Raw genomic sequence first — 14,444 nt, forward strand, 5'->3', positions numbered from 1 at the left:
AGACAACTATTTCAGTTCAGCTTTTCAAACTAAACCAATTTTTCCTATCAACTTTTGAATGAATCGTTCCTTTCGGATTTGACATACATCAAGGTCTAACGTCGGGATGTACTGGTAGTTGTAGTCTGCTAATCAAATGTCTACAAACAATAGCCTGACCTGTCGAGACAGAAAAACTACATCCCCCTAAACGAGGCCAATTGCTCCTCCCACTTCCACCGCTTGCCTCACCTCCCACTTGCTGTCGGTCCGCGGGGAAGTCGCAAGATGGCCGACGTCGCATGAAAGTATGGTCCTCTCCTCAACATGAAGTCGTGAGTGAGAAAGAGAGCGAGGGAGCTTACGTCGGGCGTTTGTTTTTGTTTATTTTAGTTGTTTTACTTTATTTTTCCCTTAATTATTCATCTCATTCCGAATCGTGGCTTCCCTCGATTTGTCTCGACTAGTTGACGCGTCAATCACGCCGGGATCTTGGCTAACTGGCTAATTGCGCGAGCTAGTTTGTTAGCCGCAAACTGTAGCTCTCATAACTGTTACCAGTAAAAGAAAAACGTACTGTAACCAGTGTCAGTTAGGTGTAGTTTTAATAACAGCGAGCATGTTGGATAGCTACTGCGTAGTCATTGTTTAAATTGTAATTAGATGGGGTGCATATAGGATTTATTTTGATGTTATCAACATGGTCGACATTATAACTGTAGCGTGCGCGCTGTTGTCATCCATCGTTACATTGTAGGCAGTGGTTATAGTTTTTACGGTGCAACATTGTAATTAATAAAAACGGATACGTCGTACTTTGGACTATAACACTGGCACATCACTGTAACACGTTAAGGAATGGACACACATTATACCTACACGACCAAATGTAAAATATAGCCACACATATCTGTAATTTCACAGGGGTTTTGGCTGGCAGTTGCATTTGTCGGGACATTATTCGGACACACCACATTGTAGACATTTCAGTTTTTAGTTAACCAGCTATTACATTTTGTCATTCAGCAGAACAAGCATTTATTACAGAACAAAACAAGTCCACACACTTTGACTGAGTAATCTTCTCAATATACGGTTCAGACATCTCGCGTTTTTAGACAGTCGTGCAAACAACGCACGATATGGGAGTTCAAGGCTTTCAAGAGTATTTGGAGAAACGTTGCCCCGGGGCGGCAGTTCCAGTAGACCTTCTCAAGCTCGCACGAACAGCAGGCCGTCAGCCCCCACATTATCATCACCACCACCATCCAAGCTCGCTGCCTCCGCCTCCCCCGCCAGCTCGCATTCTCGTTGACGCAGACTCTGGCCTTCAGCGGCTTTATGGGGGCTACCAGACCGACTGGGTTTGTGGAGGCGAGTGGAACGCAATGCTCGGCTATCTGGCGGCGCTCTCCCAGGCTTGCTTGTATCAGGGCGGACTGGAGCTGGTGGTGATTTTTAACGGCACACTTGGGAAGGATCGCTGGCCGGAGTGGGCGCGGCGGGCGCAGGGGCAGAGGCAAACAGCGCAGCTTATCGTCAACCACGTCGGCAGCAAGGCCACGCCCCCTCCGCGGGCCTGGTTTTTGCCCCCGGCCTGCCTGAGCCACTGTGTCCGCCTCGCTATGTTCCGATTCCGCGTGCGGGTGAGTGCAGAGGATGTACTCAACAACTTGACTATTTTGAGTTTTGTTTGGACAGAATTCATAATTTATCCATATACTTTTTTTAGATATACATTATTCAATATAAGATGTAGATTGCGCACTTCAAAATGTTTAATGTCTATTGGGTGTGCATGTTCTGCCCCTCATCCTCATTTATGTCTTTGTAAGTTGCTTGAAAAGTTTATTTAGTTGTTGGATGGTAAATGCTTTACAGTTTATCTAGTTAAACTGGACTTGGTGTAGGTCAGAAATTCAGAGCAATGGGTACTGCACATCTGTACATCACAAGAATACATGGTCTCCTTCCACCCTGCTTATGTTGTAGGTGGTTCAGACCCTTGAGGACCATCACCAGGAGGTGCTATCCCTGTACAGAGACTACGGTTTTCAGGGTCTGATCGCACAGGACTCAGAGTTTGCGCTATGCAACGTCCCAGCCTATTTCAGCTCACATGCTCTCAAGCTCTCCTGGAATGGCAAGAATCTTACCACTCACCAGTACCTGCTAACAGAGGCTGCTCGCCAACTTGGCCTCAAGACCCAGCACTTGCCCATCTTTGCTGCTCTACTCGGTAAGCAACACTGACTGTACACCAGTACATATCATATTAATCATTCAGCATATAGGTTTGGTGCTGAACGTGTGTTTTTGAAACAGGTAACCACATTCTGCCAGATGAAGACTTGGCTGCCTTTCATTGGAGTCTTCTGGGGCCAGAACACCCTCTAGCCTCACTCAAGGTGCACAGTTTTTCATTTGAAACAATGTCTGATTGATATAAGTCTTTCTTATTTATGGCTGACAGTTAAGTTCATTAAACCAAAGCGTCCTTGAGCGTCAGGCTTTTATTTTAATTTAAACTTTTATTTAAATATCCCGTTTTAACTTCATTTTCAGCACACTTAAATTGTTTGTGTCTCTCTCTGCTCAGGTAAGGGCTCATCAGTTAGTTCTCCCACCCTGTGAGGTTGTCATCAAGGCTGTATCTGAGTATGTGGCGTCTATCAAAGATCTTGGGAATTTGGATTTGGTGGCCAAGGATGTTTTTAAGCAGTCACAGGTGAACCCTGCATTTACTATTGCTGTTGTAAATTCGCTTTTTCATGATGTTATCTGTCGTTGTTCAACAAGCTTCATCTTAACTTGAAAGACTTTTTGTCATCTCCAGTCTCGAACTGAAGACAAAGTTGAAAGGTTTAAGAAGGCAGTGGAGTATTTTTCAGTGGCCAGTAAGCCAAGACCTCTTTCCATGGGACCTTCCCCTTACCTCTGTAGGTATAATGTGGTGTTTGGTGAGCATGCCAAGTATACATAATATTCATTTTTCGTTGTTTACTTTTTCCAAGACTTAACATAAACCTAGACAGCAGGCCACAGATTTTTTTGTAGATGTGTTTTGGTCGCTTGTGTTCATGTTTATTTATTTGCTTTCCCTTGACTCGTCTCGCAGTTCCAGGCTTTGGGCCTAGTCAGTTTAGTGGACCTCCAGGCCACATGGGGGCAGTGCCGCCTGGCAAAGCTCAGGTAATTTTCAGAGAAATTGAGTGATTCAGATCGTGTTTCTTACTTTGAGAGTAAATTGAAGAGATTACCCTTTTTCCTTTTGCTGTTCTCAACAGTTTGGTCCACCCCAGGTGTCAGGTGTTAAGGTGCCTTATCCAGGTGGGCTCTATGGATCCAGCCCTGCCATTGGTCCTGCCCATTTATGCCAGAACCCCACACAGCCTCTACAGGACTGTAATGATTCACTAGTTGGGAAAATGGGCTTTGCTGATTGGTCTGCCCCGTATGATTCCTCTCAAGGTGGCAACCGACAGCCTAATCATCACTCCGCTGCTCCCACAGGCCCATCCCCTTCATCGTCATCATCTTCAGATGGGGAAGAGCAAAATGACACGAGCACTAAGTGAGTCCACATCAAGCCTCTGCATGCACTTGTAGACCCACCTTTGTACATAATCTCTGTTTATTATGTCTTGTACTGTGTTTGTTAGTCATCTGATATTGAGGATTGTGTGAATATTCATTTTCTGTCAAAGTCATTTGGCTGACAAGTCTTCGAGATGGGAAGATCCCAGTGGACGGGGAGGTGGGGCCTCTGGGGACGGTCACCACGGTAATGGAAGTGGCCCTTCTATCCCGTCATTGCTGTCCATGCCAACACGGAGTCACATGGACATCACAACGCCACCCCTTCCACAGGTCAGTGCTGAGGTGCTGAGAGTGGCAGAGCACAGACACAGAAGAGGACTCATGTACCCACAGATCTACCACATCCTGACCAAGGTACTACAATCTCACAGCATGTGCTTGTACCACTCAAACATTAACTTAAACATGAGTAATAGTTGCAAAAATAGCAGAGACTGTACTTGTAATTTGTGAATTTCACTATTGTGACATTTTTGCTGGCAGCAATATTGTAGTCTTTTAACTGTTTATAGTGATGAAAATAAATATCACCCCCTAAATTTGATTTATAAGCAATTCATTTGAATTAATCATTTGAGTTCACTTCCAGCCCTAGTTTACAATATGTTTAAAGTGCCAAATTCCCTATAAACGAGTTAACTGCATAAAAGCAGCTAATAATACCTTTGATGTTTCAGGGGGAGACGAAGATGCCCGTGTGTATAGAGGACGAGTGCAACCCAGACCTGCCACCTGCCTCGCTACTTTTCCGTTCTGCCCGCCAATATGCCTACGGGGTGCTGTTCAGCTTGGCTGAGACCCAGCGGAGGTTGGAGAGATTGGCCATGCGCAGACGCAGTCCAGTTGACGGTGAGACGGAGAGTATTGTAATTTCAGTGTTCTTATAGCAATACCCTTTAAATTTCATAGTTCTTTGATCAATTTTGATATGGTAGTAAAAACTAAAATACTATCATTAAGACATTCAATTTAAGGATCTCCATGGTATAACCTACTTGTAGTGCCCAATTTTGATGTTTTGTAGAGATGGAGAAAACGCTACTGATATGTTTTCAGTTTTCTGATCAGAGAAGCTGTGTATTATGTAGCTGTAATCATACTTGTGCTAGTTTTGACCCTTTGGGTTTTCTCTGATTGTGAGGAACAAAATGTCTAATCTGAATTTATTTATTTTTGGAATTCACAGTGCCCCCAGTGATTGTAAAGGAGTGGTGTGCCAGTAAAGCTAAATCTGCCCTGACTCCAGAGCTCGTCCCAGCCCTGTGTTTCCGCGAGTGGACGTGTCCCAACCTGAGGCGGTTGTGGCTGGGCAGAGCCTCAGAGGACCGTAGCCGCCGCACTCGAGCGTTCCTGGCATGCATGCGCTCTGACTGCCCTGCCCTTCTCAACCCGGCTTGTGTGCCGTCTCACCTGCTGCTCATGTGCTGTGTGCTCAGGTAGCCACACTCTGTTAAGCGATGATGTCACTGTAGGCTCTTTTTATTGACATCAGAATGGTTTTAACTGGGCTGTGGGTTATAAGATCAGCACTTAATCTCAGTAGCACTTGCTGTATTGGACAGTAAAGATTTTGTGTGTTTGCAGGTATATGATGCAGTGGCCGGGAGGCCGCATTCTTCAGCGCCATGAGCTTGATGCCTTTTTGGCTCAAGCTGTGTCCAACCAGCTCTATGAGCCCGACCAACTTCAGGAACTCAAGGAAAGTCATGTGTCTAATAAAACGTGTATAACATCACATAATATCTACTTTTCAAGCAAAAATCAAGTGTATCTTTAAAGTACAAGCTCTCTTTGGCTGTCAGTATTCCGTTTAGTCATTCTAAACGAGCTTTGAAATGGCACATGACATTTATCAAGCTGATTCCAGGACTGCCTCTCTACCGTTTTCATCCTTTTCTTTTTGACAATGATACCAGGTGGAGAAGGTGGATAACCGTGGGGTACAGCTGGCCTCTCTGTTCATGAGCGGTGTGGACACTGCCTTGTTTGTGAATGATGTATGCGGACAGCCCCTGCCATGGGACCACTGCTGCCCTTGGGGCTTCTTTGATGGAAAGTTGTTCCAGAGCAAGCTAGCTAAAGCCACCAGAGACAGAGCCTCCTTACTTGACATGTGTGAAGGCCAGGTAACCAATTTAAAAGTGCAGATGGAGCTCTTTTTATTTTTGATAATAATTTATTTTTGGCAATGAATATTTCCTCACTCCCTGCAGGAGGAACTGGTTTCAAGGGTGGAGAAGATGCGCCAAGCCATTCTGGAAAGCATCAACCTCTCCCGACCGCCTCCCCCTCCTCCACCACTGCCACCCCCTGCATTCCTTCCCCCTGCCATGGTGCCTCCTTTTTACCCCATGCATCATCTGTACCCTCCTCGACCCCTGGGCTCCATGCCACCACCACATCATCACCCCCAGCACCGGCCCAGGGCCTTCCCAGGTTAGACTCATCTCTCATCTACCTTTTGTACAGCATAGTTATAAAATATTAAAAGGATTCTTCAAGTTTAACACAGTGATTTCTTTTCAGGAATCCAGTCTATACCTCCCCAGGGTGGCAAGTTGGAAATAGCTGGCATGGTTGTTGGTCAGTGGGCTGGGAACAAGCCACTGCGTGGCAGAGGGGGATTTAATATGCAGGTGGTGTCAGTAGGAGGGAGAGGGTGAGTCTGTTCTGTGTCATTAAATAGTGACACTCTCTAATGGGATATTGAATGTAATATTTTTAATGTGCAGTAGATTAGAAGAATAAGAAATAATAAAATAATACACTGTAAAAAATAGTTGAGTCAACTTAAAATAATAAGGCCACCTATCACAAGCATGTTTTTGAGTTAAATCTAAACAGACTGAAGTTCACCCAACTTAAAAATGTATGTTTAAGTCATTAGTTGTCACAACATAGTCAGGTTTACCTAATGAACAACAGAACAAAATAATTTGTGTTGGCTGATCATAAATAGAGAATATATGTTGGTTATTTAAAAATAAACTAATTTATTTGTCTTTTACTACAATTGGACATGTTTTCTGCCTCAAACAGACCAAAACTTCGATTAAATTTGTGTCATGCACTTACACCTCAACATTGAACACACAAACTTCAACCATGGTGACAATCAAAAACCATAATTCATTAAAAAAAACTCTAAACACGACAGATAGCTAACAGTACCAACAATCTTAAAGCATAAATTAAGCCAACAAGAACAAAAACACTAATCTTTAATAGAAAAACAAATAAGGAAAACAGAATTGAACATGCAGCAGTGCAATCTTGGGAACTTTCAAACTCTTGCAATATAGTTAGTTCAGAATACACTGTTTTGTTAGTTGGGCAAACTTTCTGATGCATTTGAGCCAAAAACGTGAGAATCTTAGTCCAGTAGGGCTGTCGCGATTGGTCTATATAATCGACTGAGTCGACGCTGATAATTGACCCTTCGCTAAGCCCCGCCCTCCTTAGTTACTGTTGCTACGCCTGTCAAGCTTTCACGCCTGGCAAGTGTATTACAGTGTGTATGCACCGGTGTCAGACATTCCCAAGGAGATAATTAGTCATTTTTGGCGAACATGTGAAATATTTGAGAGAGCAAGACAAAAGGGACTGCAGTGTGCATTCGAGGGATATATCCACGACATAATATGCAACCGATTAGAAAATAATTTAATCAAAATTGAAGCTAAAGCCTATGAATGATAACATTCTCCCGCTTATATTTTAGTAGCGCGCCAGGCTACTGCTCACACGTCGTGGGTCTAATCTACGCCTTGGACCTGGCAAGAGCCAGAGATGCTGAGCTGAGCCATACATCATCAACAACACAAACAAATTTCCGTCTTGCCTTTAATCATCTTATTTTACGGTCAAATATATGCATTATGAACATAGAACCGTCATTATTTCCAAAGCAATGATGTGCTGCATTAGCTAGCTAGCTAACATTAGCGTGCTCTTACCCTGGAGCAAACATAGGTGTTTTTGTTAATCCTGTCGACCTTTAGTGGGACATTCTAAAACGCTTAACGTACCTAAACAGCGATAAAGGAAAACCAAGTTTCTGTCAAATTTTACTTCTAATAAACACATGCTGCTGTCAAAAGAACAATTCTTGGTCCGGGGCTAAAGTGAATATCACGTTAAGCGTTCTCACCATAGAAGTCTTGTCTAAACCAGCTTAACGTGGTTTAGACAAATTTCTGTCATTTTAGTTGTAATTAATACTTCAAAAGCCACCGTGCATTGTGTTAAAAAGTGCAGTAGGGGCCTCTTTATGCCCTGTCTGAAACCAATATGAAGAAATGAGGCTGAAAGGCAATAAAGTTGCTAACTCCTGGCTTCAGTGTTGTTACATCGAGCTGAATAGCCTGTGTAGCAAACTAGAACAAAACAGCACAAATGTTTCTAAAAGCTCTGATGAAAAGGGACAGAAATATAAATGAGATGATACAGTGCTTTGTTTAGGTACGTTACGCCACGTTAAGCTGTTTCCTTATAATGGACTTCTATGGGGGAGAAAACGCTTAACGTGATATTCACTTTATCCGTGGAACAAGAGCTCGTTCTTTTGACAGCAGCAAGTGTTTAATACAAGGAAGGTTTGACAGAAATTTGGTTTTCCTTGATCGCTGTTTAGGTACGTTAAGCTACGTTAAGCGTTGTTCACGTTAAGCGTTTTAGAATGTCCCACATTTAGTTGTGAATGAGGCCTTCCACACGGCTTGATCCACCTCCGACATTTCTTCCCTTGGGTTTTAGGTTTCGGGAAGGGAAAAAATTCCACCACCCCTTCCAAACTTTTAGGATACTGACCATCAGATTTACACAATCCTTACGCACAAGGCTTCGGCATGTTTCCCTCGCTCGAAAGCTTGACAGACCTCCCGCGCCTAGTTACGGTTGCTAAACCACGATTGGCCTGTGGCGGTTTTCGGTGTGGCTTAGGGAAGGGTCAGTTAGTCGACATCAATATTTTTGATCGACTGGTCGTTTTATATTATTTTACCTTCTAAATTTCAGAGCCGATTTCGGTCTTTGTCCGTCGTCATTATTATTTGTAAATTATTCCAGAAGTAAGAAACTATTTATCTTTATATTAATAAAGACAGAACGACAGAACTTGTCGTTCTGCATTTATCAATAAATTACAAAAAGTATATATTTTTCTTTAAAACGGCTATCTTTGTAATTTAACTGTCAACTTTCAAAATGAAAAATTATTTATTTAGAATAATCGATTATTTGATAAATTAGTCGATATAAAATAGTCGTTACTGGCCGCCCTAGTCAACAAAATAATCTTTATTAGAAACATGTTTCGGCTAATTTATTTCAGTATATGCATAACAATAATTTGACTCCTTTAACTAAACATTTTATGCTCAAGTTACTTATCTATCTGTGTAGGGAGAACATTTTGCAAGTTGGATTTTTTACAGTGTAGAAATAATAATAAGAAATTGTAAATAAAGTCTCAAAAATGTCCATCAAAATATTGGGACATCCCTAACACACACTATTGTTTTTTTTTCTCCCAGAAGGGGTAAAGAGCTGGCATCAAAAGGAAGGGGAGGGAAGAAAATGACCACAAACAAAACACAGGTAAATCCAACAAATTGCTTTCCCTACAAAAAACACAGTCTTCACATACTGATAACAAAGGAGATTGATCCCCCAATTGTTTTCGTAGACACTTTCGTCATCACCTCCCTCCTCAAGCCCCCCAAAGCTCAGCGAGGATCCAAAAGCTGTGGGGCGACCTGCTGGACCCCCGGAGGGAACAGGGACTGTATCGCAGCAGCTGAACGGCAGCTCTTCAGGAAGCGCCACTGATCAAGCCCTTGACCTGCCACCACTGGCCCAGCCAATCCAGTGTGCCTTAGCCAGCAGAGACAACCAGTCAGGAGATGGCGTGGAGGTAGAGGCCCCTTGTTGCCTTGACGACTGCCCGTCAGATGGTGCACTACAGAAAGAGGAGTAATTACATCCCATAACGTAATGAGAGCGTGAGAGGGAATGATCTAAGGTTGACTGCCTTTTCCTTGCTAAATTAAATATGTAGGGCACAGTAGCCACTTTGTGTTATCATGATATAATGTAAGATGCAACACATGCTGGAAACAACAGGTGGACAGTGACAGGAATTTGGTCCGTGTCACCTTACGAGCCGGTTCTGGTTTCAAACTTAGAAAGTTTAAATCATAACCCTCGACTGCACATCGCCCTGAATCTTCAGATTCTGGACCATTTTTTTCCACTGGCCAATCGGTGTTGTAGCATAGTGAAAAGCTCTTTTATTTCAGTGTCATTTTGTTTTTAGAGCCATGGTATATCAGTGGTGTCTGTGATATATCTATGATTGCCTAAAATGGCTACGAAAGGCCCTTATTGCCCAAAGTATATTTTAAAATATCTACTCGGAACACTGTTGCACCGTGTTAAGTAGCACAGCAGCACCCTGCTCTAAAGTTTCTACCACACAGCAAAGAATTACACTATAACCCTTACTGCAGTGCACCACAGACAACACTGCCCTGAATACAGTAGAAGAATGAAAACTGATGGAAAACACGGGTTGTTATTTGTATGTCACAGTGTGCATTCACAGACACATGGTAGTTCCTTTTTTTTTTGGTGGCCATTTCTGACGAAGTTGCCATTGTCTTATACACAGGCAGTGAAAGGTTTCTAAAGACGCCTCTAAGCGTTTCTTAGAGGCATCTTTAAGTGAGAATGAGCAAGAACAATTGAACGTCCGAGAGAGTCGTACAGGTTGCACTTAGCATTGCGTAGCTCAACTCTTGATTTATTTCACATAGATTTGTGGTGATCTTGTGAGCCCACATCCCCTTTAGGGATAGTAAACACAGCACTTCGACTTGATCCTAACTAAAGACTTATAAATAAAATATTTAAAGCACCTTAAGGTTATAGATATGCAAGCTCCTCTCAATAATGAGGAAGAAATGCCCCTAAAAATGGATTGTATTCTAACATAAAGCACTTAAAATATTATTTATCATAAGACAGTACTGCCCTATATAGTAGCTTGATCAATTTTACCGAGCTTTTGACAGTTTAACTGTCCATATGAGCTTTTACCTTGCGTGTTGTTTACCAGTATGATGTACAAATTGGCACCAACCCATCTGAATGTGAGAACTGAGTGCGTTGTACCTGCACTTTGTTTTAAAAACGAAAACACACTGGGTTGTCCTCGAACCAGGATAAAGAAAAATCGAGGCTTCTGCTAGAGTTAGGGAGGAGGCGATACAGTGTGTTCAGAGTGAACCATGATACTGTTCGACATCCCAGCTGATTGTATATAGACCCAAATGTACATGATCCTGTTAGGCAATGATGTGATTTAGAGAAGTGATTTTATCAGTGGTCGAGAATGCACACAGTCCCTCAGACAGTCTTTAAAAATCTGCCGTTTGACATTGCTCAGCTTCACTATGCTTTCTGGTGAAATGTTTGATTTCGATTTGAGTTCTCTTCTCAGCGGTTCGGTTCTTCTGGCCCTCTTGTCGATCACGTCTTCTCTGTGCCTTGTGCATGTGTACCATGTGGATGTTTCGTGTGCATGTGCATTCTCCCACCATCGCTAAAATCATCGAAATTTTCGTCACATTCAGAATAATTGAAAGTAATTACTGAACGAACCGTAGGATCACCTTCTATTGTGACAGTCATTTAAAAAAGTCAGTGCTTCTCCAGACCGTTTGTGACAATAATCTCTTCGTCTAGTCTCGTTTTTGTGACTCCTATAAACTTCTTTTGTGACTGTCCTAACACATTTCTGTGTTACAGAAGGATATTCTAATGAGGCAAATAGGCTTTTTAAAATCAAAGCAAATTGAAGCATCCTGAAGGTTAAAGCCCCACTTGCTATTAGATTGACCATTTTGCATCAGATGGTTAGGAAAGTTATTAAACTTACATTTAACGTTTGAATTCATGTTTCAGTGATTTGTTGGAATGAACTTTAAATGAGTTAGAGTAACTAATACACTTGAGAGGTTATTACATATTGTCGTCATAGTTTTAAATCTGTATAATTGACAATGTCAAGATTACATCACAGCTTTCTATGAAGTCATAAGATGCACCTTATTTTGTTAAGATAAGAAGTTAATAAATATAATTATATTTAGTGCCACTAAAATATATTGAAAGCTCTTTAAATCAGATTATGAAAGACACCCATTATAGCTTATGTCTTTATGTATATTCTGCAAATGTTCACTTTTGGAAACCTAGACAATGTGCTATCAAACCACAGTTCATCAGAAATATTGTATCGAGCATGCAATATTGAATTGCATGAATGTGTGACAAAATGAGTTTAAAATTCATATTTCCAAAAGGATAGTGAGATGTCGATGTCAGAATATGTGGACATACCGGACAGACTTAAAATAATCTTGACGGTAACACAACAGGTAGTGTTCTTGAATTTATATGGTACACCGTCACTCACATTAGAACACCTTAAATTTAGGTCATCGCCTATTATTACAAGTATTGTACAATAGTGCTAGTTTTCAAGAGAGGATCTCCTGCATGTAATGGTGTAAATCGACATGCATACAGAAACATACCCATTAATGTTAACACATTAAAGTTTCAAGATAGATCCTTTTAAAAAACATTCAGTCCTCTACTGTCTGTGATTTTAAAACAGTTTCACTTTTTTCAGTGTGTTTATTGTCATAGAATATCAGTAGCTCCTTCACATTTAGTTTTAAGTGTAATCCAATAAACAGCATAAACCGAAATATACAGACACACCAAATAAGATATAATCTCTCTCTCTCTCCTGCACAATATCTCTGTTATATCTGTAGGTAGACATCAGTTAGTTTGAGGGAGTAACTATAGTATACTCAGATTATGTATTGTCCAGAGTGTTAATTTCTTGTCTTGAATTATTTGGATACTTAATTTGTCGGCCGCTTGGTTCCAAAGTTACCCTCTTCAAAGCTTCATTGCTTTGTTCTAGATTGCTGCTTAAACTGTCATTCATTTGTCATTTATCAAGAAGCTTATGTAAGAGTAAAAAAATAAATAAACCAGCAACAGATACATGTGGGTAACATTTATGTTGAATGAGAGAAAGATCTGGAGATTTGTAAGGTCTTTTAGAGGGCCATTGTTTTGCTTCAGATGTTGGGCCCTGTCTTGATAAATTTGACAACACTTTACTTACTTTATTTCACTTTTCCACTGTTGTCCTGGACTACGGACATTTATTAAGTTGTAATGTTGAACCATTTCTGTACTCTTAATTTAGTAATATCTTCCTCTTCACACCTAACCTGTCTCTGTTTATTCTTGTATTCATATATATTTTTGGTCTTGTTACCCCTGCAGCAGCTCCCCTTACCTCCTCCTATGAACAGTGAGAGATTTTAACTTGTATAATTAGTCTAATATTCTGTCTGTTAGTAATCTTAGACAAGAGTTGGTAACATTCTCAACAGTGAACCAAGAAATGTACTTACCATCTTTGGTATCATTCAGTTGTGAAATTTTTACTTTTTAATGTTATTACAACTGCTACTCCTTTGACCGTTGCTACATTTAGTATTAAAATTTGCTTAGCAGAACTAGATATTTTTTAACTGTAATGATTGAGATTTTCCTCACCTGTATTTTGTATGGTATTGTTTCAAGCCACTTCACCATTATGATGTAATTGTCACCACTTCACCGTTATGAATTTTTTCCATACTAATTTGAAATTCGAATGCCAAGTAATTTTAAGCAAACGTTACTCTGTTTTCCTGTACAAAACCGACTTTTGTTTGTGCAACTGGTTAATTTTTAACTAAAGTAAATTTTCGGAAGCTCCATTTCCAATTTAGTCTCTTTGTAGATCTCGCATACATAATATGCAGTTACACGGTTTCAGTAAATTGATATATTAAATTACATATAATGTCCGTAATTGGATAAAATGAAAGAAAATGTGATGTTCACATCATCTTGGTGAATTGCGGCTAAATCTTGTATTGTCCAGTTTCACTGCTAAAATGAAGGTTTGTTTTGTCCTCTGAAGCTTGGACACAGCTTTTGATATTGATTAACCCTAGAACACTTCATTAACTCCCATGTACATGTATTGTCTGTCTGAAATATGTAGCTTCAATGGTAGTCATCGATAGGTTAAGTGTGAACACATACTGTAACCATAAACACAAACAAACGCTATTTTGGTAAAGAGTTTTGCCTGTGCATTCCTGTAGATTTGTGTCTGGACCTCAGATCTGACTCTTGCTTTATAACTGTTACCCCCGTATCCTGGCTGTGTAACCCTTCACTCCACAGGACCACATGTGTGCTCTTAAATGATGCTGACAGGTTTCAATCCTCGTCTGATAACAGCAGTGTGTTGTGTACAGTGGCCCAATGACATCCTACACTTTGTTTTTCTCTGGTTCCCCACTGCCGTGTAGCATGTGGCCTCCCTTAGCCCCACGACAGTCAAGTCAGCCAGTCCATTTGTAGGCAACACATTCTGATGTCTATTCTTGGGAAACTGATCCGTTCATCAACACAAACCGCATTGATGCATGCATCAAGATCTCCGAAAAACTTGTGAAGTGAAGGGTAAAGTTCATTATTATTATTGCTGTTATGGTTATGATCGTTATTAACAATTTCTCATTTTTAGTATAAAGAAAGCACCTGATTGTTTGGAAAGAAACTTTCTTTTTAATTTGTCTTGCTGTTGTGGTCTGATTTCACATTGGATTGGGGGAAAGCCAAAAGGCTCAAGAGAGAGAGAGTCAAAGTCGGCAGTCATGTTTGTATGGTTGGGAAATGACTTCAGTGCTGAAATAAAATTTATTCTTTTAGTAAAA

The 14,444-nt window shown here is 41.0% G+C and overlaps 1 protein-coding gene across 1 annotated transcript; it reads left to right on the top strand.

Moving 5' to 3' along the window:
* Window positions 1-243: 243 nt before the first annotated feature.
* fam120c (family with sequence similarity 120C) lies at window positions 244-14,444 on the top strand. Its single transcript, XM_057363543.1, has 16 exons — window positions 244-1,625; window positions 1,972-2,218; window positions 2,305-2,387; window positions 2,579-2,707; window positions 2,816-2,918; window positions 3,098-3,171; window positions 3,267-3,553; window positions 3,687-3,933; window positions 4,257-4,428; window positions 4,766-5,015; window positions 5,164-5,287; window positions 5,496-5,705; window positions 5,793-6,015; window positions 6,106-6,238; window positions 9,114-9,177; window positions 9,266-14,444. The coding sequence occupies exons 1-16, from the start codon at window positions 1,122-1,124 to the stop codon at window positions 9,554-9,556; spliced, it is 3,141 nt and encodes a 1,046-aa protein (XP_057219526.1). The 5' UTR covers window positions 244-1,121; the 3' UTR covers window positions 9,557-14,444.

This window comes from Triplophysa rosa, linkage group LG21, assembly GCF_024868665.1.
Source record: "Triplophysa rosa linkage group LG21, Trosa_1v2, whole genome shotgun sequence".
In the NCBI taxonomy this organism is placed as follows: Eukaryota; Metazoa; Chordata; class Actinopteri; order Cypriniformes; family Nemacheilidae; genus Triplophysa; species Triplophysa rosa.

Coding starts and splice junctions, on each gene's coding strand:
- fam120c (XM_057363543.1), top strand. CDS start 1,122: ATGGGAGTTCAAGGCTTTCAAGAGTATTTGGAGAAACGTTGCCCCGGG. Junction 2,388..2,578: donor ACCCTCTAGCCTCACTCAAG/GTGCACAGTTTT, acceptor CTCTCTGCTCAG/GTAAGGGCTCATCAGTTAGT. Junction 3,172..3,266: donor TGCCGCCTGGCAAAGCTCAG/GTAATTTTCAGA, acceptor TGTTCTCAACAG/TTTGGTCCACCCCAGGTGTC.